Genomic DNA, 27,869 nt, shown 5'->3' with positions numbered 1-27,869 from the left:
ATTCGTATTTATCATCTTATAATTATAAAAAGTCGACATGACCAAATTAATTATTTTATGATAGTTATTTGTGCACCACTCATAAGACAAATATGAACTATTCTCGTCCAATTTCTTATTTTTTTTTTTAAAAAAAAACTTTAAAATATTGCCAAAATAATTTTTGCAATCTTCCATATAAATAATTTTCATTTTCTTTCTCTTTCTCTATCAAAATTTCATACCCAAAATACGTTTACAGAAGAAGACGAAGACATCACAAATGGCGTTATTTCTCTGTCAACCTTCTCCAATTCCAATTTCTCTCTCCTCAAATTTGTCTGCAAAATCAGCAACATTTTCATCAAAACCTCGATTTCTATGTCCCAAATTTGGCGAAACGACGCCGTCTGCTTCATTCAGTCGACCCCTTTTAGCTGTTCAATCAATCAACCAAAAATCCCAATCTTTTTCTTCCTTCAGTGAGGTTTGATCAGTTTCTCCATTTGCTATTGTTCTGCATTTCGAAATTAATGATTTATTATAAAAAGTAAAAAAAAAAAAAAAAAAAAAAAAAAAATTAATTTGATGATGAATTGATGAATTTTGCAGGTAATTGAGGGTTTGATTAATCGGACTGATTTGACGGATTTAGAGGCTGAGTCGTCGTTAAATTTCTTGCTTAATGATCCAAATGAATCTCTAATTAGCGCTTTTCTTGTATTGTTGAGAGCTAAAGGCGAAACCTTTGAAGAAGTAAGCACAACCCTTTTCATTTTATCATTTGTAATATTAAATTTATTACAGTAATTAATTGATGGGTGTTAATTTTAAGATTAGGTAAATAATAAGATTTATTACAAGCATTAGATATTTTTCCTCATTTGGTATTAGATTATGAATGCACGATAAAATCACGCGTAAATTAGTGTATATCATTTTTCCAACAATAGGACGGGGTTCTGTCCACAAAGACCTAGGTTTTGATTATACGGAGTATGAAATTGGCTATTCTGGGAATGTATTAACAGACAGTAAAATGACAACTTAAAGTTATAGGTTTTGGAAATTTCAACAATTTGGTTGAAATTCCAGATTTTCAATTGGACTGTTGACTTCAAAAATAAATGTTGATGTTGCTGAATTTTGAGATTGATGAAAGTATGTATACCTGTTTTTGATCTGGGGCTACTTTATGTGAAATTGCAGATAGTTGGATTGGCAAATGCAATGATGAAACACTGTAAGAGTGTGGAGGATTTGGGGGATGTGGTTGATATCGTTGGTACCGGTGGTGATGGTGCCAACACCGTTAATATCTCCACCGGTTCCTCTGTATTGGCCGCCGCTTGTGGTGCAAAAGTAGCCAAGGTTGTAATCTCATATCTTGCCTCTCTAATCAACATTTATGTTAAATTTTGGTGTGGTTTGAAAGGAGGGGTTCAGCTCAAATGGTAAAATATTAGTATTAATTGAGTGTGAAGTGGCAAATATGTGTATGGATATGCTTGTTTTGAAAGTGATGGTTGTGTTTTATGGGATTTTGTTGCAGCAAGGGAACAGATCAAGCTCTTCAGCTTGTGGGAGTGCAGATGTTTTGGAGGAATTGGGGGTTGCCATTGACTTGGAACCTGAGGTTTGTTCTTGATATATTTATATACTAAGTTGTGGGTTGAAGATTTATCTTTTTGCTATGTGTTTACTCTTTATTGGACCTTCATAAATGCCGTCATGAAATCATTTATGAGCTTTTAGGTTGGTGTTATTTTTGGTTTGCTGATACTTTTTAAGCATTATCATTGGACTATAAAAGCCACATGGTTGGCTGTAAATTTTTCCTACCTTCAGTTTTTTTCTTTAATGCTGCTGGCCTGAGTCACTGAGTGGATGTTAGGATGCACTGTATGTGATTAAAACTGTCTGACCTGCATTTTGGTAGCTTGAATTACTGACTCAACTATATCTATTACCGGGTTGTGTGGCAAAATTCTGATTTATGTTATTCCTTGTGTTATTTAAGGTTTATCTAAGCTGTTAATTTTCATCTTTACTTTGATATTAGGGAATAAGAAGATGTTTAGCTGAAGCTGGAATTGGTTTTATGATGTCGCCAACTTACCATCCTGCCATGAAGGTTGTTAGACCTATTAGGAAGAAGCTAAAAGTTAAAACAGTGTTCAACATCCTAGGTCCGATGTTAAATCCAGCCCGAGTACCTTTTGCCGTCGTTGGTGTTTATTCTGAAGATATTGTAAGTTTACTTCCTTTTTGAAAAATCGAATTTGTTTTGCTTTGTTAATAGGATTATTCATCATTGTTTCTTCTGCCTTTTAGGTAGGCAAAATGGCCAAGGCTCTTCAACGATTTGGCATGAAGAGGGCATTGGTTGTACATTCAGAAGGACTAGATGAAATGAGCCCTATGGGTAATGCTTTTGACTTCTTCTTTATAGAAATCTTTGTACAAGTGTTATTGTTGATTTGTGTCTATGTAAACCTTGTAAATTCAACTAATTCTGATGGGTGGAAATTGCAGGCCCGGGAGTGATTCTTGATGTGACTCCCGATAGAATAGAGAAGTTCTCTTTTGATCCATGTAAGAACTCTGCTGAAATATTTTTTTCGTTATTCTCATCTACATTTTGATTCAAGTTGGCTTGGGATTTTAAACCACATCTCATAAATGTGCATATGTAAAATGGCAGTGGAATTTGGCATTCCTCGTTGTACTGTAAAAGATTTGCGAGGAGGAGGACCAGAGTACAATGCAGAGGTATTGAAGCGTGTTTTAGGAGGAGAGATGGGATCTATAGCAGATGCATTTGTGAGTTCTAGCCTTTTATCTCTTGCTAAATTTTTTTACACTCTTATGTTTGATTGACTTTAGAGGCCCTGGCTGCTTCCACACTAAGATATGGCGGAATTTTGATGAATCCTGGACTTAGTGATTGGAAACATAGTATTTAATTTATATCTTTCCAGGTTTTCAAAAGAAACAATTCATTTCTGAATAAGTGCTGCAAAAATACTGCCTAGCTAGGAGCATGTTGTTGTTTTGTCTCTCTTCGTTGTCTTTCTATCCCAAGTACAAGCATATTTGTTCTCCTCTCTTCTTAATGTTGATGTTGAATTGTTTCTTCTGTCACAAAATCAGGTCTTGAATGCTGCTGCTGCTCTTTTGGTTTGTGGACAAGTTAGTACCCTGGGTGATGGAGTAGCCCTTGCTCGAGAAACGCAACAATCAGGGAAAGCCCTAAAGACATTGCAGTCATGGATAGATGTATCAAATGTAAGGATTTGCGGATAGTTGTTATGTAGTGATTCTGGAACCTTTTGTTTTTAGCTCATCTATTTCATTGTGGTTTTTTTTTTTTTTTTTTTTTTTTTTTTTTTTCCTTTTGGCTGAATAATTCATTTTGTTAAAAAAAATTTGTTTTTGTATTGCAGAAAGTGAAAGAAGCTACTGCAATTGTGGCTTAATTCTCCACCAGGCGCCCAAATCTCCTTGATTGAGGAAGCATGTTGTAGATTATCTATATAGAATTGTGTTGTGTTTTTGCTTTCGAGTATGATCTGCATCTCCCCATACCTAAAGTTACCCGGAAAATCACTCGCCTTTTTTGTTTCCTCATTGCAAGTCCTCTGATGAATTGCTTGTTGCTTGGACTCTTCCGTTAGTTTATCAGTAGGAAACTCATACCATGATACCAATGTTGATTAAGTGTACAGTTCTGTATTTACAGAGATTCTCATTTTTGTAACTCCTTAGTTAATAAGAAGTCTCGAGTGAACCATTTTATACATCTGAAGTTATTTTATTGATGAATTTGCACGATTACAAGATCATTTGACAAATATCATCTTCAGATGTGTGGGCAAAAATACATTGCAACATATAAATTCCGACTTATTTCCCAGGTTTAATATACTCGAGCTTGGCTAAGTTGAGGTAATTACAAATAGAGGCCGAGCCTGAAAGTTCCAAGCAAGCTCAGAGGCATGGCTCATAATTACCCCTATTTACTCTGAAGCACTTTGAGCAAATAGAGCTGGGTAGTAATATTGATTCTAAGTTTGAACCAGCTTTAAAAGCTCGGTTAAAAAAGCCAAGGCGTTGATATAATATACTCCGTGATTCGTATGTCATACGTAAGCAAACCATTTATTCTGAATTTTGAACTCTAATGAGACATGTTCATACTTGTACAAGTTACAAGCCCAACAACTCTGATGTCACTGGAGAACATTTTAAACAGAAAATTCACTGTTATACCACACCCTTGCATAGATTACATTAAAAATACAGCACATTCGTCTTCCGATTCTCTCCTGGCTCTTGTACCGTACAGAATGCTTAAGCAGTTTGGTCGGCCGCAATTGCCTTAGCATTGACAAGCAAGGGCACAAGCTGACTTTTTGAGTGTTTTTCCATCACAGCTACAATGGAAGGAATTCAATGACTTAAGAGACTAAAATCGGACAAGAACTAGAATGGAAAAAAAAACAATTGAAGGAATTAGGTGTATACCATCACAGCCACCGATATGCTTTCCTCCGATGAAGACATTTGGTACAGTTCTCTGCCCAGTCCACTCCTGAAGTGCTGATTGAATAGCACTCCCATCCGCTGCAAAGCAAAAACAAATCATTTCGTTCATTGAATCATTACCGTTACAGAATGCATTGAACTACAAGAAGCAAGCTTGTCAAATCCTTGTGACAGAGAAGGAGCTCTATCTTCAATAAGCTTCAGCATTTGATTTCATAACCATCATTAATTAAAAAGTTAAGACAAGGGCCTATAAGTTCACCCGAGTTTAGATAAGGTTTTCCAGTTGAAAAGTTAAGTAGTTGGGAAAAAAATAAGTTTAGATTAAGCCCTGAAATAATCGGTTTTACATCCTCATTACATCTAATGCAACTAAATCACTACTTCTCACGATTAACATTCTTCGTCAAGGTTCAACATCGTGTTTAACAGTTGAATGAAACAACATATGCAACCATCAAAATAATTAGTTGTGATCAGTATAAGTACTCACATTCCTGGTCCAATTCCATGACCTGGAAAGATGCACCGAGCTGTTTGAGCAGCTCCTTGACCCTATTGCAGAATCCACAGGTTGTTTTACTGCAAATCCAGAAGAGCAAATACAATTATTTGATTAACTAAGCTTCTATCATTATCAGTTTAGTGTAATAGAATTGCACGCCAAGATAACTTGAAACTAAGGCCCTGTTTAGTTCGCCTTATATTTGCTTATCTGAACTTATCTGATCTGATCTGAACGTTAGATTTGACCAAACTTTGACCTTACATATACGATAATCTATACGGAAAAATATATCAAGTGGGGTCATGTTAGATTCGTAATAATGTGTATTTTATTAATATGTAATTTTCAGAATTTTTTTCATTACGAAATTAAAGATATTTAGCGATAAAAAACTGCACATAAAACGATGATTTGATGTGAACTTATTTTTTCTGATCTGATCTGAACTTATTTTTTCTGAAATAAGTAAAAATAAGGTGAACTAAACAAGACCTAAATCATAAAATACCTCGTTTTTTTCCTTTACCCACTCCGTTTCAAGGTTTTTTTTTTTCTACTTTCTACAGATTATTATTGTTTTTGGCAAGCCTTATTTACCATTCACTACGTGATTACGTCACACTATAAACACTAAAACATCCACCAACTTGCCTAGACACGAGAACATAATGGCCGTGTTTGGTAACTAGTTTATTTGAGCAAAATTAGCTTATTGACTATTAAATAAGCTAATTCAAGGTGTTTGGCAGCTTGGGTAGCTTGTTTAAAGAGCTTATTCCACTAAATAAGCTCTTTCAAAAAGCTCCTTTTAAGAGCTTTTTCAATTAGCTTATTCAATTCTTATGGTGAAATGACATTTATACCCCCATTTAATTAAAAATCCTATATGAACTAGCTACCCCACAATTTACCAAACACTTTTCTACAATAAGAAAATAAAATAAGTTAGTCAAATCAGTTAACACAATAAGCTAGTTAAAATTAACTAACACAATCTGCTTCAGATTTCAGCTTTTCCCCAAACACCCGGGTGTATTATGTAAAATTCAGGAAATAAAACCCGAAGTGTCAAATGTGGTTTAGGCAAAGTTATGCACAGAAGGATAAGAAATGCAAGAGAAGATAGATTCCTTTTGATTGATAATAAATAAAGAAAGAATCTGTAAACACAAAGTCACAACAGCTTAAATTAAAGCTACCCTTTTTTGTATTAGTGTATATGTGAAGACATTAGGGAAGTCCTTATTGAAAATAAATCAAATGGTTAGTTGGCACCCACGTCTTGTATCAAGGAATATGTTCTTCTATAAGATATTTCATGATAACTTTTTACTCCAAAGTTTGTTTGACAGGATAGATGACAAGCTCATCTTTGAAATGTACAAAAATAATCCAACAGTAAGGCCACTTTCTATTATCAATTCATTCAATTATGTATCATGAAACACTCCAAATTACCAACTTAACAAGAAGACTTTACTAATAAGCGGATTTGCTGGGTTAGTGGGTTTCTTTCAGAGCAAAATGAAATTTCTAATGGTAACATTTAACTAGGAATCAACAAATGAAAATATACATCATGCTTTCGATTGAGCATGTAAGGCTACTTGTGCCCAAAAAAACACATTATAACCTCTTATGACATGATCAAATAAGTTGCAACAACTTTTAAGGGGACTTTCATTTATTTATTTTGATCCGGCGTAACTATTATTGTCTCACGATAAGTTTAAGTTAATACTTCATCCATTTCTATACAATAAATTGACTTTATGTATTAAGAAATGGAAGGCACGTCAAACTCGCTCTAACCGATAATTAGTAACATCATCTAGACTATGAAGTATGAACCCAATAATTTGCCGATAAAGGGACCTCATAACAAAAAGTAAAATTGCAATTAATTAAATAAAAATTGAAAATTCTTAAAATTGAATTTTCACTAGAAGTTGACCAAAAAATTGATCGCATAAAAATCAATCAAACCAATTTCAAAAAAAAAAAAAAAATGAGCAAAGAGAAAAAAAAAACCTGAAGATGATGACAGGGGTGGAAGCAACAAGCTGTTTGACCTTATTCAACGCCATATCAGTGTCAGCTTTGCTGCTGTTATTGTTGTTGATTAAACTGAGTATTGACCCCATTTTTATTTTGTAGGAAGCTCAATAAATTTATGGAAAAGAGGATTAGAGGAAAGAGAAAAAAGAAATGCCAACGTTTAACAAGTGTTGCTGATTTTGCTTCTACCATCCTACCGCGTGTTTTCTTTATTTAGTAGTAAGCGGCAAAAGCAACCTTTTTCACGGAGAGGAGGTGATTCCTTTAATTTTCATTTTTACTTCAATACTTCTGTTTTACGGTTGTAACTTTGTATGGTAATTAAATTACAGCTTCCGATTTGAATTTATGGTAACACTAGGTTGGCCATAGTTTAAGAAGAGATTGAGGACCAAAGTGAGGGTTTTGAAATATCTAATACAATTGGTGAAATTGTAGGGTACATCGAAACATGTCAAAAACTGACCCGACCAACTCGATGCGATCTGACCCAAAAAATCCGATTTAGATTTCGACTTTGTTTGGACAAAATAATTTAGAATATATCTAACCTGACTTCACCAAACCTGACCTGACCCATAGTATCTAAATTTCAACAAGACTGTGAGTGGCTTGGTCATGAACCGTACCTAACTAGATCCAAGGCTTGAGGTATATTAATTCATTTGTTACTTTATTAATTTAAAATTAATCACCATTTTTCATCTTCGATGTCTAATTTTTTAAATGTACATATAAAAATAATAATAAAAACAATTAAACTAGGAACTGGTGGGGTACGCCAGGCCCGTGCAGTAGTGCAACGCATGGGCGACGCGCGAAGATCCCAGCAGCAAGCTGCTGTGGTGGAACTTCCCCCTTAAAAAATAAATTTAATATCGTTGTGGGCCATTGCCCACGTATCAGATATTAAACTGATAAGAACAGATACTACACTTGATCTTAGCCAAAAGGCCGAGAAAGGTATGACGTTTATGGTTTCATACCCTTCAGTTTTATACTCATGTTCTTCTTGTTTCTCTTCTCATTTTTCGATGTGGGATTGTATACCTTCTCCACCACTATAAACTAGAGCCAGTTGATGGTTTTTATCCTGATTATTATTGTCACTTAACAGCACTTCTTAAGTTTGTTTCCACTTTCATATTAATCCCCGATTTCAAGATATGAGACTTTTCTTTATGCTGATTGGGTGCCAAGAGTTGAGGATGTATATACTACATCAAAGTAGGTGTAGCTCTCGGAATGGCCGAGCCAAGTCCAAATGTGTTTGTTCAGAGAATTTGATTTTTTTTTTTTTTTTTTCAGAATCAAATCAAATCTACATATACAACATATTACATACTTACAAATCAAATTGCCTACGAAAATATATGGTAGAAAAATATTCACAATTGGTGTAAAATTTTCGCCTCTCTCCCTCTCATTTCTCAAAAACATCAACATTAGTAAAGAGTGTCAAAGGGATACAATTATCAAAAAAATTATTTCAGTTCCATGCCTCATGCTTGACAAACTTTATAAACCCTCTACATACTAACTGTGTTGCCCAACATTCATAAACATCCACTTTAGGGTAACATTGACAGTATATTAAAAAGAAAATATACTGTAAAATCTTACTTAGATGCAAAAATGGCTTCCAAATCTTTGTACAAACTCTTTGGCCTAGACTTAAGATCAGCCGATGGAGTCTTTGATGATGAACTTCCGCTCTTCCCACCCCAAAACCCACTCCATTTGGAATTACTGCTTGAAGGATCATTTCCATTATTCCAACTTCCGTCTTTAAAACTGGCCTTAGCCATTTCTCTCAGTTGTTTCAACCATGGCTTATCAGTTGTGCTTGAGCTCCTACTCCTCGAGCTTCTGTTACTTCCAGCTACTGTTGAATTCAGCCTACTGATTTCTCCGTTATGTCGCTCTGCTTTGTCCTCTGGCAGCCACTTGTCAATGTTTTCTATCAGTTTCTCAGGAAGAAAGAGCAGAAAGAACCCAACAAAAGCAGTTCTTAGGCCCACTAGGAACGATCTCTTTGAAGTGTCAAGCTTTCGTATTTGCTTATATAAAGCATACCACTCGTTTATCATTAAAGCAAGGAAGCCGAATAAAAAGAGAGAAAGCATGAATATGCCAATTCCTCTCTCAGCTTCGGTAGAGAAATCCCGGTCCACTAGAGCCAAGCAAGCTGCAAACATGCCCAATTCACAAGCAATAGATATGATTTCAACTAGTTGCACCTTTTTCTTGATGTAAGGCTTCTTAAGAACTAGGAAGAAAAGCTGGAAAGATGTAATGCATAGCAAGATAGTAGTAGGAGCCTTAGAGGATGATCTTTCTGAGTATAAACCAGCTAAAACTCCTAGCAGGAACCGCCTAATGGATTCGAGGAAGGTGTAGTAAAGTCTCAGGATGCCAAACACTTTTTGAATGAAGGGTGCCTCAGCATCTTCAGTCTCGTCTTCAGAGGCAATAATTCGGTCCACAGGCATGTGACTTCCACCAGTGATCATTGAGAGCATGTACTTTGGTGGGCCTCGAAGATCTTCAAATAAAGGACCATACTTGACCAAGTATATGGAATTTTCAGGAGTTTTCCACGTCCATTGGCCCCTTTTACCTGGACCTAGAGTAACTCGTACAAGTTCTTGATACCAATGATATTTTCGGCCTACTTGATGGACTTCCTTGTACTGAAGTAACCAACCCAATGTGATCCCATATGAGAGGAAGACAAACAAGGCTAATTGGAAAGATGACATGAGAATTAGCAGCAGAACACCAATTATGGTCCCTGAAGTTGTTTTCCCTGTAATCAAGAATGTAACAAGAGTATTAAAAGGTTTAAAATCAAATTGAAACAGCAAGTTCAAGAGAACAAAGAAAGTTAAGGACTCACCTTTGATTAAGGCAGCTGAAGCATAACAGATGCAAGGTACAGCTAGAATTGTAAGGAATATCTCAAATCGCGGTAAAACAAGAGCACCATAAGTCTTCATTCTTGAATAATTTCTCCTGAGTTTTAGTACTAAGAGAAGGAAAAAATGAAGTAGAATCAAGCTGCCACCGATTACAGCTAACCAGAACATAGTTCTCTCAAAATCCTTCCATCTAAACCATAAACATCAAAAATAGAAAGTTATTACCCTTAAAGCAAAGACAGTACAAGGCAGGAAAATTCTCTGATATCCTTAAAGCATATGGAGTTTCAATTTTTTGTGGAGCTTATTACCCTTAAAACATAAAGGGTTACCTGGATAAACTGTCAGAGCGTGTTATGTATTCTGCTTCTGGGATAATATTTTGGCTCTGGAAGCATAGAAAGACTACGTGTTCAGAAAAAAAAGGAGAACGAGGAAAGAACCAGGTTAGAGGAAACAAAATACTTTTACGAACCTCAAAGAATGACCTGTACTCCATTGCAGTCAGTGGAGCACCGTAAATTACTCCAGCTTTATTAAGGCTGCCTTTCTCAGATTGAACTATTTGGGCAATGCTGCTAAGTCCATTTTTAAATAAATGTGAACTTAAGGAGGTATTTGGAGTGAAAAACATGGGCTGAGAATGGTCGCTATCCCATGGAAGACAAAGGTAGGGAACACTCCACTGTATGCCTCGAGTGAATTCATAATACTCCACAGGCAGAGTGACCGCTAGCCACCTTGAAAAAGCAAATACTTGAATGTAACAAGCTATTCTCTGCATCATAGAAAGAGGTACTATTTTTAGTATTGGCAGCACAAAAATTCTATCATCCAGGTTTAGTTTCTTTGGGATCTTAAGACTGGTAGCCATAATACAAAGTATTAGACTACAGAGGGAAAACAATTTAATTATCAAGTTTGTAAATATGTTCTCATAGCAGTATAAAAACTTGCAAAGAGGTCAGTTTTTCGTACAAAGAGATTCTTAGTAGGGTCAGAAGTCAGTGAGGATGATGATCTTGGAAATGCCCCAGCAGACTGTAGGCTTGCTGTGGATATAGTCAGTAGACCAGCCACCAAACATGTTGCCACGAACAGTGCTGTAACGATTATGCAAAAGACGGTTGATATCATAGGCAAAGAATCTGCAAAAGATATTTGACATAACCATCATAATCTATAGAGGCATTAGAGTTATCATGGAAAAAATGAATAAGAAAACCATACCAAAAAAATAAAGAAAATAAAGCCAGACTAATACCAACAATAGAAAGTTAAGTAAATATCCTTACAGTGCCTCACTAGTAAAACATTAGAAGCCAAATTTGGATTCCCTGCAACATCTGCAGTCATATTTTCAGGAATGCTGATAGACATGATGCCCTCATAGACTTGTAAAAATGCAACGTACACATTCCGAGTCAGTTCTTCGAAGCTGTGGATTGGAAATAATTTAGATGAAGTTGCAGGAAATCCAGATACAAATATTTTCTAAGATAATTGATATACTTGCCTCTCTAGGTGACCTCCGGAAACAGAAATGTGGCTAGAATTGAAATTGAACACTGGCTTCAGGAACTTAATTGACACTGTAATACTACTATCTTTTGTTTTCATTTTAGATGTTGTGCTCAACCTCACTGCTGGCCTCTTTGTGTCTAGAAATGATACACAACATTCTTTCAGTGAAAATAACAGACATGAAATATTCTTAGTCAACACACAATAATTGTCACCAAATTATCTCAAGTGTCAAAAAAAAAAATGAAAATATATAACTTCATGCTTTCCATCTTGGGATGTCCCAATAGAGTCAAAATTATACAGTTCTCTTACTTTTCATTCCTCTTAGAAGTGAGAATATAAGTATGGGATGCATGGAGTAATAAGTAGAATAGAGGATATCAATTTAATAAAAAAAATATTCAGATTACCATATAAAAATGTAGCAGGAGCCACTGAAGAAACAGGAGAACCCTGTCTACTGAGGACACGACTTGAGTTAAGGCTTACTGTGACAATGGTAATGTCTGGTATATTTTCAATCTGCAAACAGAAATAACAGAAGAAAAGAGAGCCTCAGGTATGTTAAACTCTTTATTTCAGCTTAAGTATCAATGTCAGATCCTTGACAGTCCAACACGGGTATGGGCACTTGACACCCCATTTAGCACCAAATATATTGAAAAATTATTAAAACAAACTGGAGTCTGACTAATAAGAGTATCCAAGTCTAAGTAACATCAAATGCAAGAAACTATGCAGAGATATAATCTTACTGAATTCCATTTCCCACTAACCATATATCCAAATCTTCTATTGGCAAGGCTACTTCCATTTATTGGGCGAAGTGTCCCCTCTGTTGTCTTGATTGAACTCAAAATTTCTGTTGAGGTATTTAAGACAGGCTCTGTAAAATAAAGATAGACCTTGAGATTCTTGAAACTGTTAGTTGCCTGCACAGTTCTAGTGTCACCGCCAAGCTGAATTAGCTTTTCAGGAACATGGGTTCTTAGGCTAACAGAGACACTTCTTCTATCTGCATTAACAAGCAAACATACATATAAAACAACAGACATTTCATGAATTTCTGGAACTAAATTGGGAATATCACGAGGAAAAAAAAAAAGAAAGAAGAAGCTCTTGATTTACATACTCACCAAAATGTACAGTAAGACTTGAATTTATTGGTCGGATGAAACGATTTCCTGCCATATCAGTGCAGAATCCTTTATCCATAACAAGTATTGACCTTCCATATTGAACTTTATAAGGTAAACTGACAACTACTGAATATTTGAGGTTTGGCTGGATAGTTTGAAGTGTATTTGGTATAACTTGTCCAGAACCATACACAAGAAGCTGTGACAGAAGATATCATATATCAGTGAAATTCTTAATTAAAACTTTGTAGGCTACTACATGTTACAATATTCATAAGGTGAGGCATAGTGAAGACTGAAGACACAAGTTTTTGATGCATTGTTACAACTATATATAAGCTGACCAACTACTCACGTCGCAGGCATTGACAGATAAGCACCTAAAGCCACCTCCACCATTACATGGTTCACTGAAGGAAACATATGCAGTGAAATTGGGAGCGCTTGTGAAAGATGTCGAAGCTGAAATGTATGCTGTAGGGTGAATTGTGTCTACAAAAAACACAAAATGCCAAAAACCAGAAATCAGATATAGGAATTCAGCTTGGGACTCAAAATTCTTCGGAATTATCATGATCCTAAATGAACCCCTATTTCAATCATGCAAGCACTTTATACTTGCAGGAGTATATCTGTATATGCAATAAAATGAATAAATGATACTACGAATATTATGGAACTAACCCTAAGACCCCAAGTCCTAGCACATTTTATCAATTAACAAACTTCAATTTTGTTCATCAACATCATCTTTTGCTAAAATTTATTGTGGGTAAACAAAATAGCAAGGATAGGTAGATATTACTTTTCGTCATGGCAAAATTACATGCTAATCCATTAACTATTTAACTCAAGGTTCCAAGCAACAAGGGAAAAGAGAACTTTTTAATAATTTACCAATAGTCCAGTTATAACTAGCACAGCCAACTCCTTGGGATGCATTGGTGCAGACCTGCAAGCTATGATTTCCATCCTGCAAGCCCACAAAAGAAACATTCCTTCCCCCACAATCTGAGGAAATAGCATCATTTAACTGCAGAAATTTTCCAAGAATATCGATTTAATTAGCACTTTCTTCTATCTAAACCAGAAACTCTATAATTAATGCACGTCAATTGGTCTAAACATAAAAGAAAATTTTAATAAATCCCATGGTCTCATCTGTTTTCTTTTGATTCTCCCCCCTTTTTATTGGTGTAGATTCTCATAGGGAATATGACATAGATGGCGACGGGATCAAGTACCAGTCCCCAAGACTGTAAAAAAATTGACTTCTATTTTGGTTCTCCTATATTCATGGTAACAGAATATGCAACAACAGAAAACTTTTCTACATGAAGTTTGTAAAGTCATGTAAGTTTTCTACACAATTGATTGAAAAGTTCAATATTCATAATTATATATTTCAAATCTTATGCATGCAACATTATAGAGAAGTCTATGAGAGATAATAATACCCAAAGCTTGATCCGTACCGACCTGTTAAACAGGTAATTCTAATAGACTAAGGTCTCACAGAACTACAGTAACCTATCAAAACAGCTTAAATTCTGAAAAAAAATTAAAACAAATCTTTTGACAATGTACTATAGAAATACAAATAAGCAGACCTTGCAATTGAAGCTACAGTTAGAGCAAGTTTGTGTTGTGTTTGCTAGTAAAGCTTCAAAAGAAAATGCAGCTGAGTTCAGACGAGAGAACTGAGGGGGACCCTGCAAGAACTTTACAGTATACTCTGGTACATCACATACAGCTTTAAAGCACAAAATGCTGAATACCCAACACAGTAAAAGACCTCCCCATGGAATTCTCCTCAAACCCATTTTCTAAAATAAAAAAATATGCTTAAAAAAGGTTTATTTTTTGTGAAATAATGACATAATTAGTATCAAAAAGAGCTTAGAAAGTAGCAACTGTGTGAAATTTGTAGACAGTTTATGTTAGGCTTTTGCATGGAGTTGATTAGCTGAGCATATTTTGGGTGTGATGATTGGTGAGATAAAAGAGGGAAAATGAACATGTGGCAGATAGAGTAAGATGGAGACATTAAATGACAGAGAATTGATTATTAGAAATGGAAGAAAATACAAAAAAATTATTTATAAAATAAATAAGGAAGCAAATTTTAGAGAGTGGGTGATATGTTTTTCTGATAAAATGCACATCACAGTGGCAGTTATCAAGCCCAGTGGCAGTTCTCAAGCCCAGTATATAATTTAGGGATAAGAGAAAGAGAGAAAAACAAATGAAATAGAAATAGACAGCAAGGAAGCAACTACTGTGAGTCACAGCTCTTGAGCACTGAAAATGAAGTTTGTATGTATTTGCATATCGATTGTTTTCTCCTATAATTGAACAAAGTCATTATCTTTTTAAGGATTTACTACTACTCTTATGTACTAAAAACATTTAATACACACCCCCCCCCCCCCCCCAAATAGGTCACCATCTTACAATCGTTCTAAATGTTTGAGATATTATCAATGGCTTTCGTAGTTTGGGCGGGGATAGATTCATACCCAATTGTCCAATATCAAGACACATGAACAATAAAACCGCTTGTTAACGACTTAACTGTTCGTAAATATAAATCTGTGAGCATTGTAGTTATACTTTTCATGTGTATGAGCCGATGTTTTCCCTTCACAGTTCAAAGTTTCAAACTAAGAATTGGTATATTTGATGGAATTTTCTTGTTTTTCCCCCTTTATTCACCTAATATTATTATAATTGTCATCTGCTTTGCTCACAAGAGTCACAGGCTCTCAGCAAGATCAACTGCATCCAATAGAAATAGTTATGCTACTGTGTGAGTAACCTTTATGTTAAAATGAAAAGGAGGGAATATAAAGAAAGTGATGTTGACTCATGAATTTTCCAAAAAATATACAGTTCCCTCTTTGTTGGGTAGTTTATTGAAATACAAAGGACATTAAAATTGGCATATATTACATATAGTTAATTTTTTTACATTGACATAAAGGTCATTTGGTGAAAACAAATGAAAAATTAACATCTAACTTATCTTAGCACAAAATGTCATTCAATAACATGTGTTTCAAGATCGAACTGCAGCGCCCATTAGAGATATATATATGTTACCTTGTGTGGCCTTGCAGTCCATTACTTCATATTTAAAAAATGTTACAATTGTTGATACTACCGAAACTAAATAGTACTCAAAAACACTTGAATTACAAATTTAATTGCGACAATCACAACACGTGATATAACACTTGTGAAATGCAACCTCCGTGAATCCCCGTGCAATTATGACTGCGGAAAAAAATGTTTTCACTATGCCCTTGGCCCTTAGTGACCTTTCCAACTAAGTTAGGTAACATCCACTAAGAAAGGTGTAGTGCGGGTATGATGTTGATAACTTCGATGCCAACTACAATTGTAATTGCAAAACGCCGTTGCTTAAAGGCCAGACTCACTCACTCAAGAAGACAATGTACGGGGGAATTAATTCCAAAGGGCTTACGCAGTTAGAACTAAATGTAACTCACAGTACAGTGAAAATTTTGAGGACCACAATTTCATGATTCATCACTCTCAATTCTTCAACGTCAACGTCCTTGGTCCCCTTCACTTATATATTTCATCTATATTGTTGAATACCAAGTTAGAGAATTATTACCAGAACTAAGAGAAAACAAACAGCACACCCTGTTTGTGAAACAGAGCAGTCAGATTTTAACAGTAATTAGAACTAATAGATTATTCCATTCTACCGTTTCTCCATCAGTCCTGGCATGATGAATTTTTAGGCTTCGTTAATTTCTCCTGAATTCTTCTTGTTAAATGAACTTAGTAGCCATTATCTAATCTTTCCTGAACTTATTGACACTTATCTGAAGTATTTATTTTTAGGCGAAAAGAACAAAGCCTGAGAGACCAACAGTCATACTGCATACTGCAAGCATGCAAAAGAACAGGTGCACTAAATTTGATAACAGCCTAGACAAACAGTCCAGCAAAATAGACAGAGATGATTAAATGCAAGTGCAATTTTGGCTGGAGCAGGAAGAGGGTATCAACTATGATTGTTGATTTTAGGGGCTCGAATGCTTGATACGAGAAGTTTCGTTTGAATTCTTTTTGTTTCGGATCTAATTTGTAAGTTTGCAAGTGTTATATCTAGGAGGAATGGCATGGAGTAACAAGATTTTGAATGAAGAATCCAAAATGTACACTCTAACAGCAGAAAATACAAGTAGAAGCAAAGACAAACTTAGTGCTATCAGCCCCACCTAAAATTGTCTTGAGTACATAAAAAGTAGTGACTGTTGAAATATGAACTAACCTTTAGTTATAGCCTCAAAAACATTATCTTTCTCCTTCAAAGGGTCCCTGTTGCTCAAATTGTCTGCTTCTGAAGTTTGGGTACAATTTTCAACCTCTCCTACATCAAACTTTGAGCATTTCAATCTTCATATCAATTTGAGCAACTTCACATTGCAATCAATCAGATACAATTTTCTTTGATTTTCTTGGCAATAAACATTAAAAAAATACGCTTGGATTGAAAATTTTGGAATATTAAACCCTAATTAACACTAACTTCCAATAATATGTCCCCACCAATATGTATTCTTGAGGGTGAATGACAGATAAAACGGGAGGCTTTCCAAGACCACGAGAAAGTATCATGGCACAAAGCATTGATGTAAAATAAAGAAAATCATTCTAAGAATAATTAGTCCCAACAACCATACCTAGTCTAAGATGAACTTGAGAACTTAAATTATTCGATCTTTGATACAGTCAGAAATTTCAGAACCATAGCCTCAGACAAGAATGTCTGTCGTCTTAGGGATCCAAACCCGAAGCAGCTTGTCATAAAATGAGCAAGTAGCCACCACATTATCCTCTCTCTTCCATTCCTGATCTGATTTGCGTCTCTGCCAATCGGCTCCATAAGCAAGCGAACCATGTTTGTTATACGTCTCGATCACCTCAAGACTCTCATTCGTTGTTTTGACAATGGCAAATCCATTATGCATACAAGCTGCTAAAACAAGGTCCTTGACAAAAGGATGATACTTAATCCTCCAAACTCCACCCCCTAGACAAATAGAAGTTTCATTCACAGGCTTTGAGGTTGACCTGACATCCCATACCCTCAAGTGTTCATCGTAACAACCAGTAAGCAAAGAATATGGATCATTAGGGTTCTTAACGATACAACAAATGCCCATTTTGTGAACCTTTGAGTTCTGAAATGCTGGCATTGAAATATCACCTCTTAAATCCCATCCAAGGAATTTGCAGTCATCTGAACCAGTATATACGATATCTGGGTGGTGGGTATCGAAGGTAGCTGCCCAAACCTCAAAGTCATGAGCTTTCCATTGTTGATCTTCAGTGAGTTGTGATTCTGCAAGAGATGAAACAGAAATAGACCCATCAGAAAGCCCAACTGCTAGTGATGTGGCTGAGCTATTCCAATCCAAGCAAAGGCACATTGAGGGACTGATCAGAATGCCACAGCGCTCTTTCAGTAAGGCCCCTGCATTAGCAAAAATGTGATCTTTAGAACCATAAGCGTTATAAAATAACTCTACCTGAACAATTGGCAAAGAATAATGTGAAAAACAGCAACCATCTAGGCAAATGACAAAAGCAATCTTCTGAAAAACTTTGCACAAGGAAGATCATGGAACGTTCTGTATAGTTTATGTCAATCTGTCAACTCAACATGATAAGAAAAAAGATATTTCATCAGGTCTGTTAATGTCAATATTCAAAATTAATTTTCTCAGAAGCTCGAGCAAAGTAACAAGCACATAGCCAACAGCCCAACACTACACAACAAACACGGCATGTAGCAGATATCAGAAGTTCAAAGTACATCAAGAATTCATATATTACTGTTTGAGCTAACAATTTAATTCACTGGGTCAATCTGAACACTACCTAAAGATCATAAGTTCCTAGATATGTAAGGTAAATTAGACTTAAATCATTCAAAGACCAGCATTTAACAAAAACAGTAAGGAGAAAGAAATGATCAAACCTTCAAAACTTGGTCCATCTGAAGAGCACTCAAGGTCATGAACCCTCAAGCACCCATCAGCATCGGCTTGAGCAAGCAAAGGACTCGCGCCAACTCCTACCGGATTCCATTTAATATCAAAGATCCCAGCAGTTTCAACACCACCAATTCGATTAAGACTGCGGCTACTACCATTAACATCGAACAACGAAATGCTCCCTGATCGAGTTGGCTGATCACCCTCTTGTAAGTTGTAAGTACAAGCAGCTAAAATGTTCTGGAACCCTTCATGGGGACAGAACTCAACAGCATCAGCATTGCCATCTAAACAACAGTGCCCCAAATCCATGATGATTCTCAAAACCTAAAAACTTTGAAAAAAATCAATCAACTCAAACTCCACTAATAACTTTCACCTGCGCATTTCATCAAACAGGTTGTGTGCGTTAATACATATTGTCATTCTGTCCTTCAATATTACACAGAAATTTAGCTAAGTTTTACAAATAAGACATAACAAATGGAAATCTTATTTCAGATTTCTTACAAGTGCCCAATTCATATAAAATTTTAAAAATAATCAAACAGGTTACCTTTATTGTGATGCAGAAATAGAGCACAGATTTTTTTGAATATGGAGTAACAATTAATAGCCAACGCATTCCCAAAACCCACATCAGAAAAGTAACAACAGATATTTCCTCTGTTATATATAGTAAAATAAATTTCATTAATTTGAAATATAACATTTTCCAGCTATCAAAATACAATCAGCATAATTTAAGTGTAAAATAATTTATTAATTAATAGATCATATCATTCTAAGTAAATCTAGAACTAGGAATTGTAGGGCTTTACCCTCAGAGAGGGAGCCCTTCCAGAAATTCTCGACGGCAAAGGTCAAGCCCAGGCCGAAGAGGGGGTTTGGAAATAGTTTTCAACCAGCAATTGACGCGCCTCGGTTATTACCTCACTAGCTGCGTCATTGCCCCAAGCGCAAAGATAAATATAAACTGTGCTCGGTTTCAAAGTTATAGTGCTTGATTTTTGGGAGACTTTGTTTTCTGATCGATGTGGGAGAAACACTACTATGTGCTTTCTACAAGTACTTCACATTTTTTCGCTTTTGCTGCCAAGTGCATACAATATTTTTCTACTCAGAAACTTCCCAGCTATGAATTTACTCATCAATAATTAAGGCAAGTTTAGCTTTTCCAGATTTAAAACACATTGTTGTATCTACCTACCTTCCTATCTAATTAGTGCCACTTATCATTTTTATCATCGTGTGTTTAAAGTTTTTGGTGTTACTACCTAATTAGACTCATATGACATCTTTAGAATCAAAATTTATAACCTTTGTTTCAACGTAATTAGCCTCACTTGTTATCTTTATAATCCACATTTAAAAATCTTGTTATGACTACCAAGCTTTTTGACGAGTATGACTACCAAGCTAATCAACACCACTTGTTATTAGAATCTAAGTTGAAAAACCTAGATTTAACTACCTGTATACCTTAACTAGTCCTAGTTTACAAATCATGATGTGACTACCTACGTCCCCCCATCTAATCATCTATCATCTCCATAATCCACATTCGAACCCTATTATGAATACCACCCTAATAAGCACCATCCCGTTTAATAATGATCTTTACCCTCCCCATTAAAGAGACTGAAAGAGTGAAATTAGAGAGGTTAAACGCTGACCCGACCAACTCAAACAAAACTCATTTCAGATCCCAACAATAGATTAAAATTGACACAAAGATGAACAATATGCTTGCCAGGTTTGAGTAATTTATTATATGCATGATTTAACATATTATGAAGTATTAAACTAGAATTGATGGGGCTCTCAATCTTGAGAACACCCTCCAAAAATAAACGTATGCCACTCAATGCAGCGAGCACACGGTATTCTTTAGTAAAAGGCGAAAGAATAGTTCGCTTTGTGCTCACTGCGTGGCTGCGTGAAAAATATTTAGTGATCCAGTAACAATTTATACTAATCTAGATTAGCCTTTGGTTTCTCTGCTTCGATGTGGGATAGGTTATAGTATTCCAGCCTTAGTCATCTTCAAAATTGACAAGTGCTTTTTATCCAAACCCTTAGTTAACGAAATGTGTGCTGACATACAACAAATTGAGCATTACTGCTTAGCTCCTATAAACTTTAAAATTTGTTGTTTTGTTTCAAAACCTTCAATGGTTTTATGCTAATCAAATTTTGCAATTCAATCATAATAATTACATTATATGTTTTGCGTCTATCTTTTTGTCTAAATTTGTATCAAGTGTTAATATAGTTTGCCCATACTCAATTTCATCTTTATTATCTTACTTTTAAAATAGCCATAAGATTTCACCATGTGCGATGTCAACTAAATATTAGGGGTGTCCATAATTCGGATAAAAATCGAAATCCATTCCAATCCAAACCGAATTATCAATTCGGATCGGATTCGAACTTTAAATCGGATCGGATCGGATTGAGATTTTTTTTAAAATTCGGATTTTCGGATTTGGATCCAATCCAAACATAAAACCAGATTTTCGGATTGACCCTAATTGGATCTTTGTTTTTTGAAGTTTAGCTCAAATACTTACTACTGCATAAAATAGATTAGGGAGACTTTGTATTAACTAATTTATGACTTGACGTTGAACTATTTTAATCATGATTTTGAAGACTTTTATTTATATTAAAGCCTTATTTTTATACTCGTATCATGCGCTAAAAAATAATGTATTATAATTCGAATTTTTGGATCGGATCCAAATAACAAAATTTAATTCGAATTGGATCGGGAGAGAAATTCGGATCGAATCGAATTGGAAAATTAAAAACCGAATTATATTTCGGATTGGATCGGATCTTGATTAAATTCAAACCGAAAACCGAACGGGCACCCCTACTAAATAATTAAATATGGTGGTTTAGAAGCTTCCCAAAGAATCATCTAAGTACGAGTACTACTTTTGTTTTCGTTGCTTTACTCATAAATGTAGACATGTAGTTTACATTTTACAACATGAAAGAAAAATGTGTAAGTGGAGTAAAATATAGGTGAGTGTAAGCAAAAATAGTTAAAAGTGGTTGATGGCTTGGATGCACATGGTGAGGATTATGATAATAGAGGCTAGAGTAGTGATAGACCACTACCAGGCTCGTTGGCCCATACCGTGGGTAAAAATGTAATTTCCCGTATTACTTACCCATGTTGTAAAAATATAGTCTCTCTTCTCTCAATAACAGTATTCAACATTATAATAATAGTATACAAATCAAGAATAACAGTTGTAATACCCCTAATATTTTAGTACTCTATCTATCTATTTTATATAGAAAAGTTAAATTTAGTGTTTACTTTATCTCAAATTTACAAGTAAATTATTTTTCTGCTTTAAGTTTCGAGGACGAAACATGTTTTAAGGAGGGTAGATTGTATACCCTAAACTGTTGTTAGAGTGGCCGTTTTTGCAACGTAATCACGCTCGTTGATATAGAAGTTGTTTGATCATATTAATTATTATATGTAATCGCACGTATCTATTTTAGAGTTGTTTGTATAATTGTTTTATATTATTATTGAATGATTTATTGTTCATATGCTTTAACTTATATGTACGATTAATGTATATAATTTCATGATTTGATCAGATCTAATGTCTTGTTATTATTGTTGTATATGATGGATCATATAAATATGTTAGGGTTTTTAGTGTTGTTCTAGGGAGTATTGTTTTGAGGTTTAAAGGTTACCATTGCAGAGTATTATCTTTGGGTTGTGAGTTAATTATATTTGGGTATTAGTTTTATTGCCCTATAAGGGTTGAGACATACTATGATTGAATCGAGTTTGAATTGTTATATTATTTGGGAACACGTGCCATTATTGAGATATTGTTTATTTACCCGTGAATGGTTATTTGATCGATGTATGAGTACGGAGTTATTTTACTCTTGAGGTATATATGTGTAATGTAGTTTCGAACTACATTGTCTAATTGAGTTGATTATATTAATTATTCTATTATTCTTTGTATTTTGATCTGTGGTGATTACTCAGCTTTTTGTGGACGCGTGTGTGTTTGATTTGTTGTGCTACTTGTGTTTGCGGCCATGTCTTTTTCTTATGGTGGCCCTGCGACGATCTATTTTGGAATTTGTCCTCAATGGTGAGCAGTCAAGATTGTAACAGATTGATCAAGTGATGATCGTAGCTAAAGGAGCTCAAGTGTTTCGATATTTTGTTATAACAAGTTTAATTTATAAAGTTGTACAAATAGCTCACTTAGATTATTGGGTTATAATTATTGGGATTTTGTAAGCCTTAGCACTTGACAGGTTGTCAAGTGTGGCAGTAATACCTCCGATTTAAGTGTATGCTTCCGCAATTTTATTTAAAATTTGTTTATTTTTCCTTTAATTCTTAGTTATTATTGGTTAGTAAATTGGGGTGTTACAACAGTATACAAACCAATAATAACATTATAGAAATTAATAATAACTGAGCACCGACAAATAATTATTGTCGTTAATTTCGACCGAACTCAGACGATTTCCAACATAGAACTCACCGTTTTTAATGGCTAGAGCCATAAGTTTGTGGCTCTCGTTTTTGGGTTATGTTCTTTGGGTGGGTTCCAATGATTTTTAACGGAGGTAGTTGCGTGTTTTTGGATTTCGACCAAGGTAGTAGCTGGTGGGGTGGGTTTCTTACTGTTGGAGGTGAAGGTGTGGTGGGCGAAGGTTTGGCCGACAATGGGAGCTATCCATGGAGATGGGAAAAGGGTTTAAGGGAGGAAGAAGATGAAGAGGAAACGGAAAAGAAAAAAAGAAAAAGAAAAAAATAATTTTATATTGTGGTATTGGGTAGAAGGACCGGTACCTGATAGTAGGTAATACTTACTCGTAGAGGCTAGAGGAATTGCTCATTGCCATACAACAGTCGATGAAATAGCAATGAGTAAAACAAAAATAAATAAATGCAAGTATATAGCCCTAATATAAGGTAAGTGTTGTAAAATAAAAGGCAATGCTATCGTGTTCCATTATGCTCATTGTCTAATGTTTGTATTTATAAAATTGTTTATAATATGAATTCATCGTTCATTGGTGAGAGTTTGAATAGCTTAAGATACCTAAAAAATTCGACAAATTTTTTATATTGTTGTATTAATTAATTAATGTAATTAACATGAGAAGATTCAAAGTTAAACAAACAAGACCAAACACAAATCATTAGTCACGCATACTAATGCAGGGATTACTTTTAAAGCATTTATTTAGCTTGAAAACGGATTCAATTAAACCATTATCGCTACTAAATCTATGATTAATTAGAAAATTTTGTAACAATTACCATTATTTAAGGGTAATGGTTTCCACCTAGCTATTTGTTACATCTCTAAAAGCTAAAGTAATAATTACCATTACCCTCCTAATAAATCAAAAGGAAAGGGAGTAAGATTTAAGTGATTCTTGTTCATGATTAAACCAAACAAGTAAAAAGGTGAGGGTTAAATGATTTTTTTTTCCATAATTAATTCCCTCTTATATGTTTCCTTTCCACTCACCTCATTAAGGGAAACCATAACTTACTTTTTAACTATCAAACCACCATCATTGATTCATTGCTAACCTAATTCAACTTTATATGGTCTAAGATGTTCTATTAATCCAGGTTAGGCATATAAACCATCCTCTTAGATGCAATACTCGTACAAGATCCACTATCAATATAAAAGAGCAATGGCGACCTTTATTCATACAACGAGAATGGAAAAGATTCTCTCGTTGTTCCTTGAATGGCACATCCGTTGGAGCAACATGTAGTATTGATCCAATAACCAAGACATCATGTTCAGGCAGGTTCGGGGTCTTTTAGAGATGGCCAATGGGTCGGGTTGGACACAGCCCACCTTGTCCTGCACGACTAGTGGGTCAACTGAGTTCGCCCCATTTTGACTCATCTTGACTCAACATAGCTTGGGTTTTGGCGTGGGTGTGTCGGGGGTCCATTTTTTCTAGCCCAACCCACTTCAACCTTTTTAACATGGCTTAACCCGCAAAACTTAGCTCGGTGATATAATCCAATAACACACTAACCCACCCAACACGCCCAACCTGCCCAAATTACATGCCCTGCTTTGCACGCCCAACACCACCAAATTACATGACCCACTTAGCATGCCTAGCCCAACCCGCACATAATTATTTGTCACACCAGCATGAGATCGTCAAAACTTCTAAATTATAAGATTGTGACATGAACATGAGCGACAATTTTCTATGTTGGCGAGAGCTGCGAAAGATATACTTGCAGTTTCCGCCTCATCCATTGCTATCGAGTTTACTTTCAATGCAAGTTACATGAGTATTAGATGAAAAAAGATATTGTTTATCTCAGCAAAATATTAATAGTGATGTTTGTAAGAATGATTGAGATTGTAAGAATGATTAAGATCAAGCTGAACGAAGGACTCAAGGTATGAAAGAACAATGCGAACTTTGATCCCTTAGATAAAGATGATCTTGAAGTTATTTTGAGAAGAATCTCGATCGCTGTAATACCATTTGTTGGGTAAATAGTCACAAAAAGGTTAATGGAGGATGAAATTTGGTGAATAGTTCTCAAGGGGCTCGTCTTTGAGTACACAAAAAGGCTCGATTTTGAGCTTTGTTCAATAACTAAACCTAGATTACTCTTATGCTCATCAATTAACAAACTATCAGTCTTAAAAAAAAATTAACAAACTATCAAAATTGATTTTTTTTTTATTAATTCTTAACAAATGTATTTATGAGCTAAATATTTAGCTTAAAAATGTGTATAATCCAACTAGGAAACTAATCTTGACTTGTAACATACGGAGTAATCTTTAAAGTTAATCAAACTTCTACTAACCGAATTAAACCAACAAATATATCCTAATAAATTTGGCCAACTAATAACAAAAATAAAATAACACCAAAGTAATAAAAAGAAGCTCATAAGACCCTAAACAAGAAAAACCTTTTTAAGTAAAAGGTAAAATCCCGTAGACATCAAACCCTTCTCAGAACGCCCCTTGGATACACATCAAACCCTTCTTAGAAGAAGCTTGCCCATAAGCTTCGTTGAAACAAGGACTCAAGCTACGAGCATGTAAAGAGAAAATAATATCAGATCAGATCAAATCACCCTATTTCAGGTAAAAAAAATCTAGGCAGTCCTTATACTTGCCCCATTGTAATATTAGAGTAAATAATCTCATTTCAAGATTAAAAGTCTCATTCCTATATACCAAACAACTACCCCCTCTATAACTATATTCACAAATTCTATACATTGTATTTCTATTTACCTCCTCACCTTACCCATCCATTCACAATGGTTAGTATCTTAAAAAATGAAGATTGTATATCTCTATTTTCATCTCCAAGTAAAGTCGTGTTTAATTAATCTTATTTTGAGATTTTTATTTAATCCTTATTTCACATATAATAGGAATGAATACAAATAAGATCATATGAAAATTATTAAGGGCCTATTCTCATACGTTTATTTTCAGTTCAGTTCAGTTCCTAATTTCCTTCTCTTATAAAATCTTCATTTCAGTTCAGTTCAGTTCAGCTCAGTTCAGTTTATGAGAACAGGCCCTAAGTCAGACTTGACAAGTTTGAAACAAACTTTATTACATACATTTTTTAACTTGGTAATGAAAAAACTATGCAAATTACATACAATATTTTAAAAAAAACATAATGGCCTTGTTTGGCAAATGGCTGTTGGCGGTTGGCTGTTGGCTGGTTCACTTGGCTTGTTTGACCAGCTGGAATGTTTGGCTGTTTATAATGGCTTTTGAAATTGGCTGTTTAAGCTGGCTGTTTATAAAAGTGTTTGGTAAATTAATTGTTGGTTGTTAGCTGTTTATTAGATAATTTGTGGGCCAACAAGCCAAAAGCCAACAAAAAAGCTACTCAAAGCAGCTTTTTCATTTTGGCTTAAAAGCCAGCTTTTTCGCTGACTAAAAAGCCAATTACCAAACACATTTTTTGGCTGTTTGACCACCTAAAAAAGCCAAAAGCCAAAAGCCAACCAAAAAGCCATTAAAAAGCCAATTACCAAACATGGCCAATTACATATCAAATAAGACCCATTTGATGTTTTTTTTTCTTATACATCAACATATGTATAAGGCTAAAGTTTGGCCAAATAAGACAATTAGATTAGATCAGAAAAAAAGTTCAAAACTAATAAACAAAAACAAGACTGATGAACTAAACGGTAAACATAGCCTAAAAATCTCTTTCCAAATTTTTATTTTTTAAATTTTTATAATTTTTGAGCTTTAAGTATGGTATATTCTCTATTGAGGGAGCTTCGATGATTTATTAGATCAACCAAGTTTGTCAATCAAGTGGCTATTTAGTGATAATGAGGAACAATGCTAGTAATGCCAACTCAATTGTTATCTACATCAAATGCTGAGTCAAAATAAAATGGAACAACCTAATGGTATTTCCTAACTATGTTAACTCACTTTTATCTTCCTCATCTTCTCATCTCAAAGCTTTCTTTCTTTATTCATCAATGGCGGCCATAAAACCACCACCTCACACTAAAGGAGGTTAAGATAGTGGGGGCGATTTTTCAGAAATGTGCAATCATCAAAGTTCAAAGAGAACAGGTACAAAGGGCACACGATATTGGTAGACAATACCGTATGACCTTCACTAATTACCAATAGAATAGTTAGTTTGGTTTTGCCTTTGCTATTGTAAAAAAAAAAAAAAAAAAAAAAAAAAAAACCACCACCTCCACTAATACATGAACCTCTATGAAGTCCTCCTCAACTTTACCGTACCCCTATATACTCATGCAACCGTTTGGTCACCCTTTTCGACGTCCTCACGTATTCACGTCCCTTACCTCCATTTTTCTCCCTCCATCCATTTTCCACCCACTATCTTCTTCGACTCCACCAATGACACCACCACTATCGCCAAATTGAATAAAAACTTTATAAATAAAGGGTGAAATTAAGGGCATAGTTAAACCCAAAGGGTAGGGGTGGCCATGTTCTCTATTGAAGCTGAATAGATGTTGAAGATTCATCTCCACCTATACCGTCTTCGACTAAGGTGATATGAGCCCGCAATACCTTTTTCTCCCTCTTCCCAGTTTCATTCCCAA

General features: G+C 35.0%; 4 protein-coding genes and 3 non-coding genes across 14 annotated transcripts; 1 reads left to right on the top strand and 6 right to left on the bottom strand.

The window, feature by feature from the left end:
- The first annotated feature begins 145 nt into the window (after positions 1-145).
- On the top strand, positions 146-3,779 carry LOC145568332 (anthranilate phosphoribosyltransferase, chloroplastic-like). The gene is made up of 10 exons (XM_081627761.1): positions 146-466; positions 592-735; positions 1,189-1,350; positions 1,532-1,615; positions 2,042-2,230; positions 2,314-2,404; positions 2,515-2,574; positions 2,684-2,802; positions 3,133-3,267; positions 3,426-3,779. The coding sequence occupies exons 1-10, from the start codon at positions 263-265 to the stop codon at positions 3,456-3,458; spliced, it is 1,221 nt and encodes a 406-aa protein (XP_081483887.1). The 5' UTR covers positions 146-262; the 3' UTR covers positions 3,459-3,779.
- Positions 3,780-4,117: 338 nt separating this feature from the next.
- Positions 4,118-7,286, bottom strand: LOC145568331 (glutaredoxin-like). Its single transcript, XM_081627760.1, has 4 exons — positions 7,067-7,286; positions 5,021-5,109; positions 4,507-4,605; positions 4,118-4,415 (listed from the first exon to the last, which is right to left on the bottom strand). The coding sequence occupies exons 1-4, from the start codon at positions 7,177-7,179 to the stop codon at positions 4,333-4,335; spliced, it is 384 nt and encodes a 127-aa protein (XP_081483886.1). The 5' UTR covers positions 7,180-7,286; the 3' UTR covers positions 4,118-4,332.
- Positions 7,287-7,864: 578 nt separating this feature from the next.
- On the bottom strand, positions 7,865-8,060 carry LOC145569803 (U2 spliceosomal RNA). The gene has a single exon (XR_014096332.1). It is a non-coding gene; the product is annotated as a U2 spliceosomal RNA (small nuclear RNA).
- Positions 8,061-8,467: 407 nt separating this feature from the next.
- On the bottom strand, positions 8,468-14,875 carry LOC145567216 (uncharacterized). Of its 2 annotated transcripts, none has more exons than XM_081626467.1 (13): positions 14,291-14,875; positions 13,578-13,713; positions 13,036-13,172; positions 12,678-12,879; positions 12,297-12,556; positions 11,952-12,063; positions 11,531-11,675; positions 11,310-11,452; positions 10,993-11,162; positions 10,490-10,792; positions 10,347-10,402; positions 9,993-10,204; positions 8,468-9,902 (listed from the first exon to the last, which is right to left on the bottom strand). In XM_081626467.1, the coding sequence occupies exons 1-13, from the start codon at positions 14,501-14,503 to the stop codon at positions 8,713-8,715; spliced, it is 3,279 nt and encodes a 1,092-aa protein (XP_081482593.1). In that variant the 5' UTR covers positions 14,504-14,875; the 3' UTR covers positions 8,468-8,712. The 2 variants fall into 2 exon arrangements, with proteins under 2 accessions (XP_081482593.1, XP_081482594.1); XM_081626468.1 differs by having other exon boundaries at positions 12,318-12,556; positions 14,291-14,874.
- An 879-nt stretch (positions 14,876-15,754) lies between these two features.
- LOC145567215 (uncharacterized) lies at positions 15,755-20,281 on the bottom strand. Of its 7 annotated transcripts, none has more exons than XR_014095527.1 (4): positions 18,703-20,281; positions 17,402-18,195; positions 16,990-17,098; positions 15,755-16,288 (listed from the first exon to the last, which is right to left on the bottom strand). XR_014095527.1 is itself a non-coding variant. In XM_081626464.1 (3 exons), the coding sequence occupies exons 2-3, from the start codon at positions 19,028-19,030 to the stop codon at positions 17,474-17,476; spliced, it is 1,050 nt and encodes a 349-aa protein (XP_081482590.1). In that variant the 5' UTR covers positions 19,031-19,097; positions 19,275-20,280; the 3' UTR covers positions 17,307-17,473. The 7 variants fall into 7 exon arrangements, 3 of the variants coding, with proteins under 3 accessions (XP_081482590.1, XP_081482591.1, XP_081482589.1); XR_014095528.1 differs by having other exon boundaries at positions 16,990-17,088; XR_014095525.1 differs by lacking the exon at positions 15,755-16,288 and having other exon boundaries at positions 16,823-17,098.
- LOC145569805 (U4 spliceosomal RNA) lies at positions 19,532-19,685 on the bottom strand. The gene has a single exon (XR_014096334.1). It is a non-coding gene; the product is annotated as a U4 spliceosomal RNA (small nuclear RNA).
- A 256-nt stretch (positions 20,282-20,537) lies between the features above and the next one.
- On the bottom strand, positions 20,538-20,655 carry LOC145569807 (U5 spliceosomal RNA). Its single transcript, XR_014096336.1, has one exon. It is a non-coding gene; the product is annotated as a U5 spliceosomal RNA (small nuclear RNA).
- Between the last annotated feature and the right edge of the window lie 7,214 nt (positions 20,656-27,869).

The sequence above is a fragment of the Chenopodium album genome, chromosome 11 (genome assembly GCF_948465745.1).
Source record: "Chenopodium album chromosome 11, dcCheAlbu1.1, whole genome shotgun sequence".
In the NCBI taxonomy this organism is placed as follows: Eukaryota; Viridiplantae; Streptophyta; class Magnoliopsida; order Caryophyllales; family Amaranthaceae; genus Chenopodium; species Chenopodium album.
Note: the sequence above shows the minus strand (reverse complement) of the source record. Positions and strands in the feature narration are given on the sequence as shown.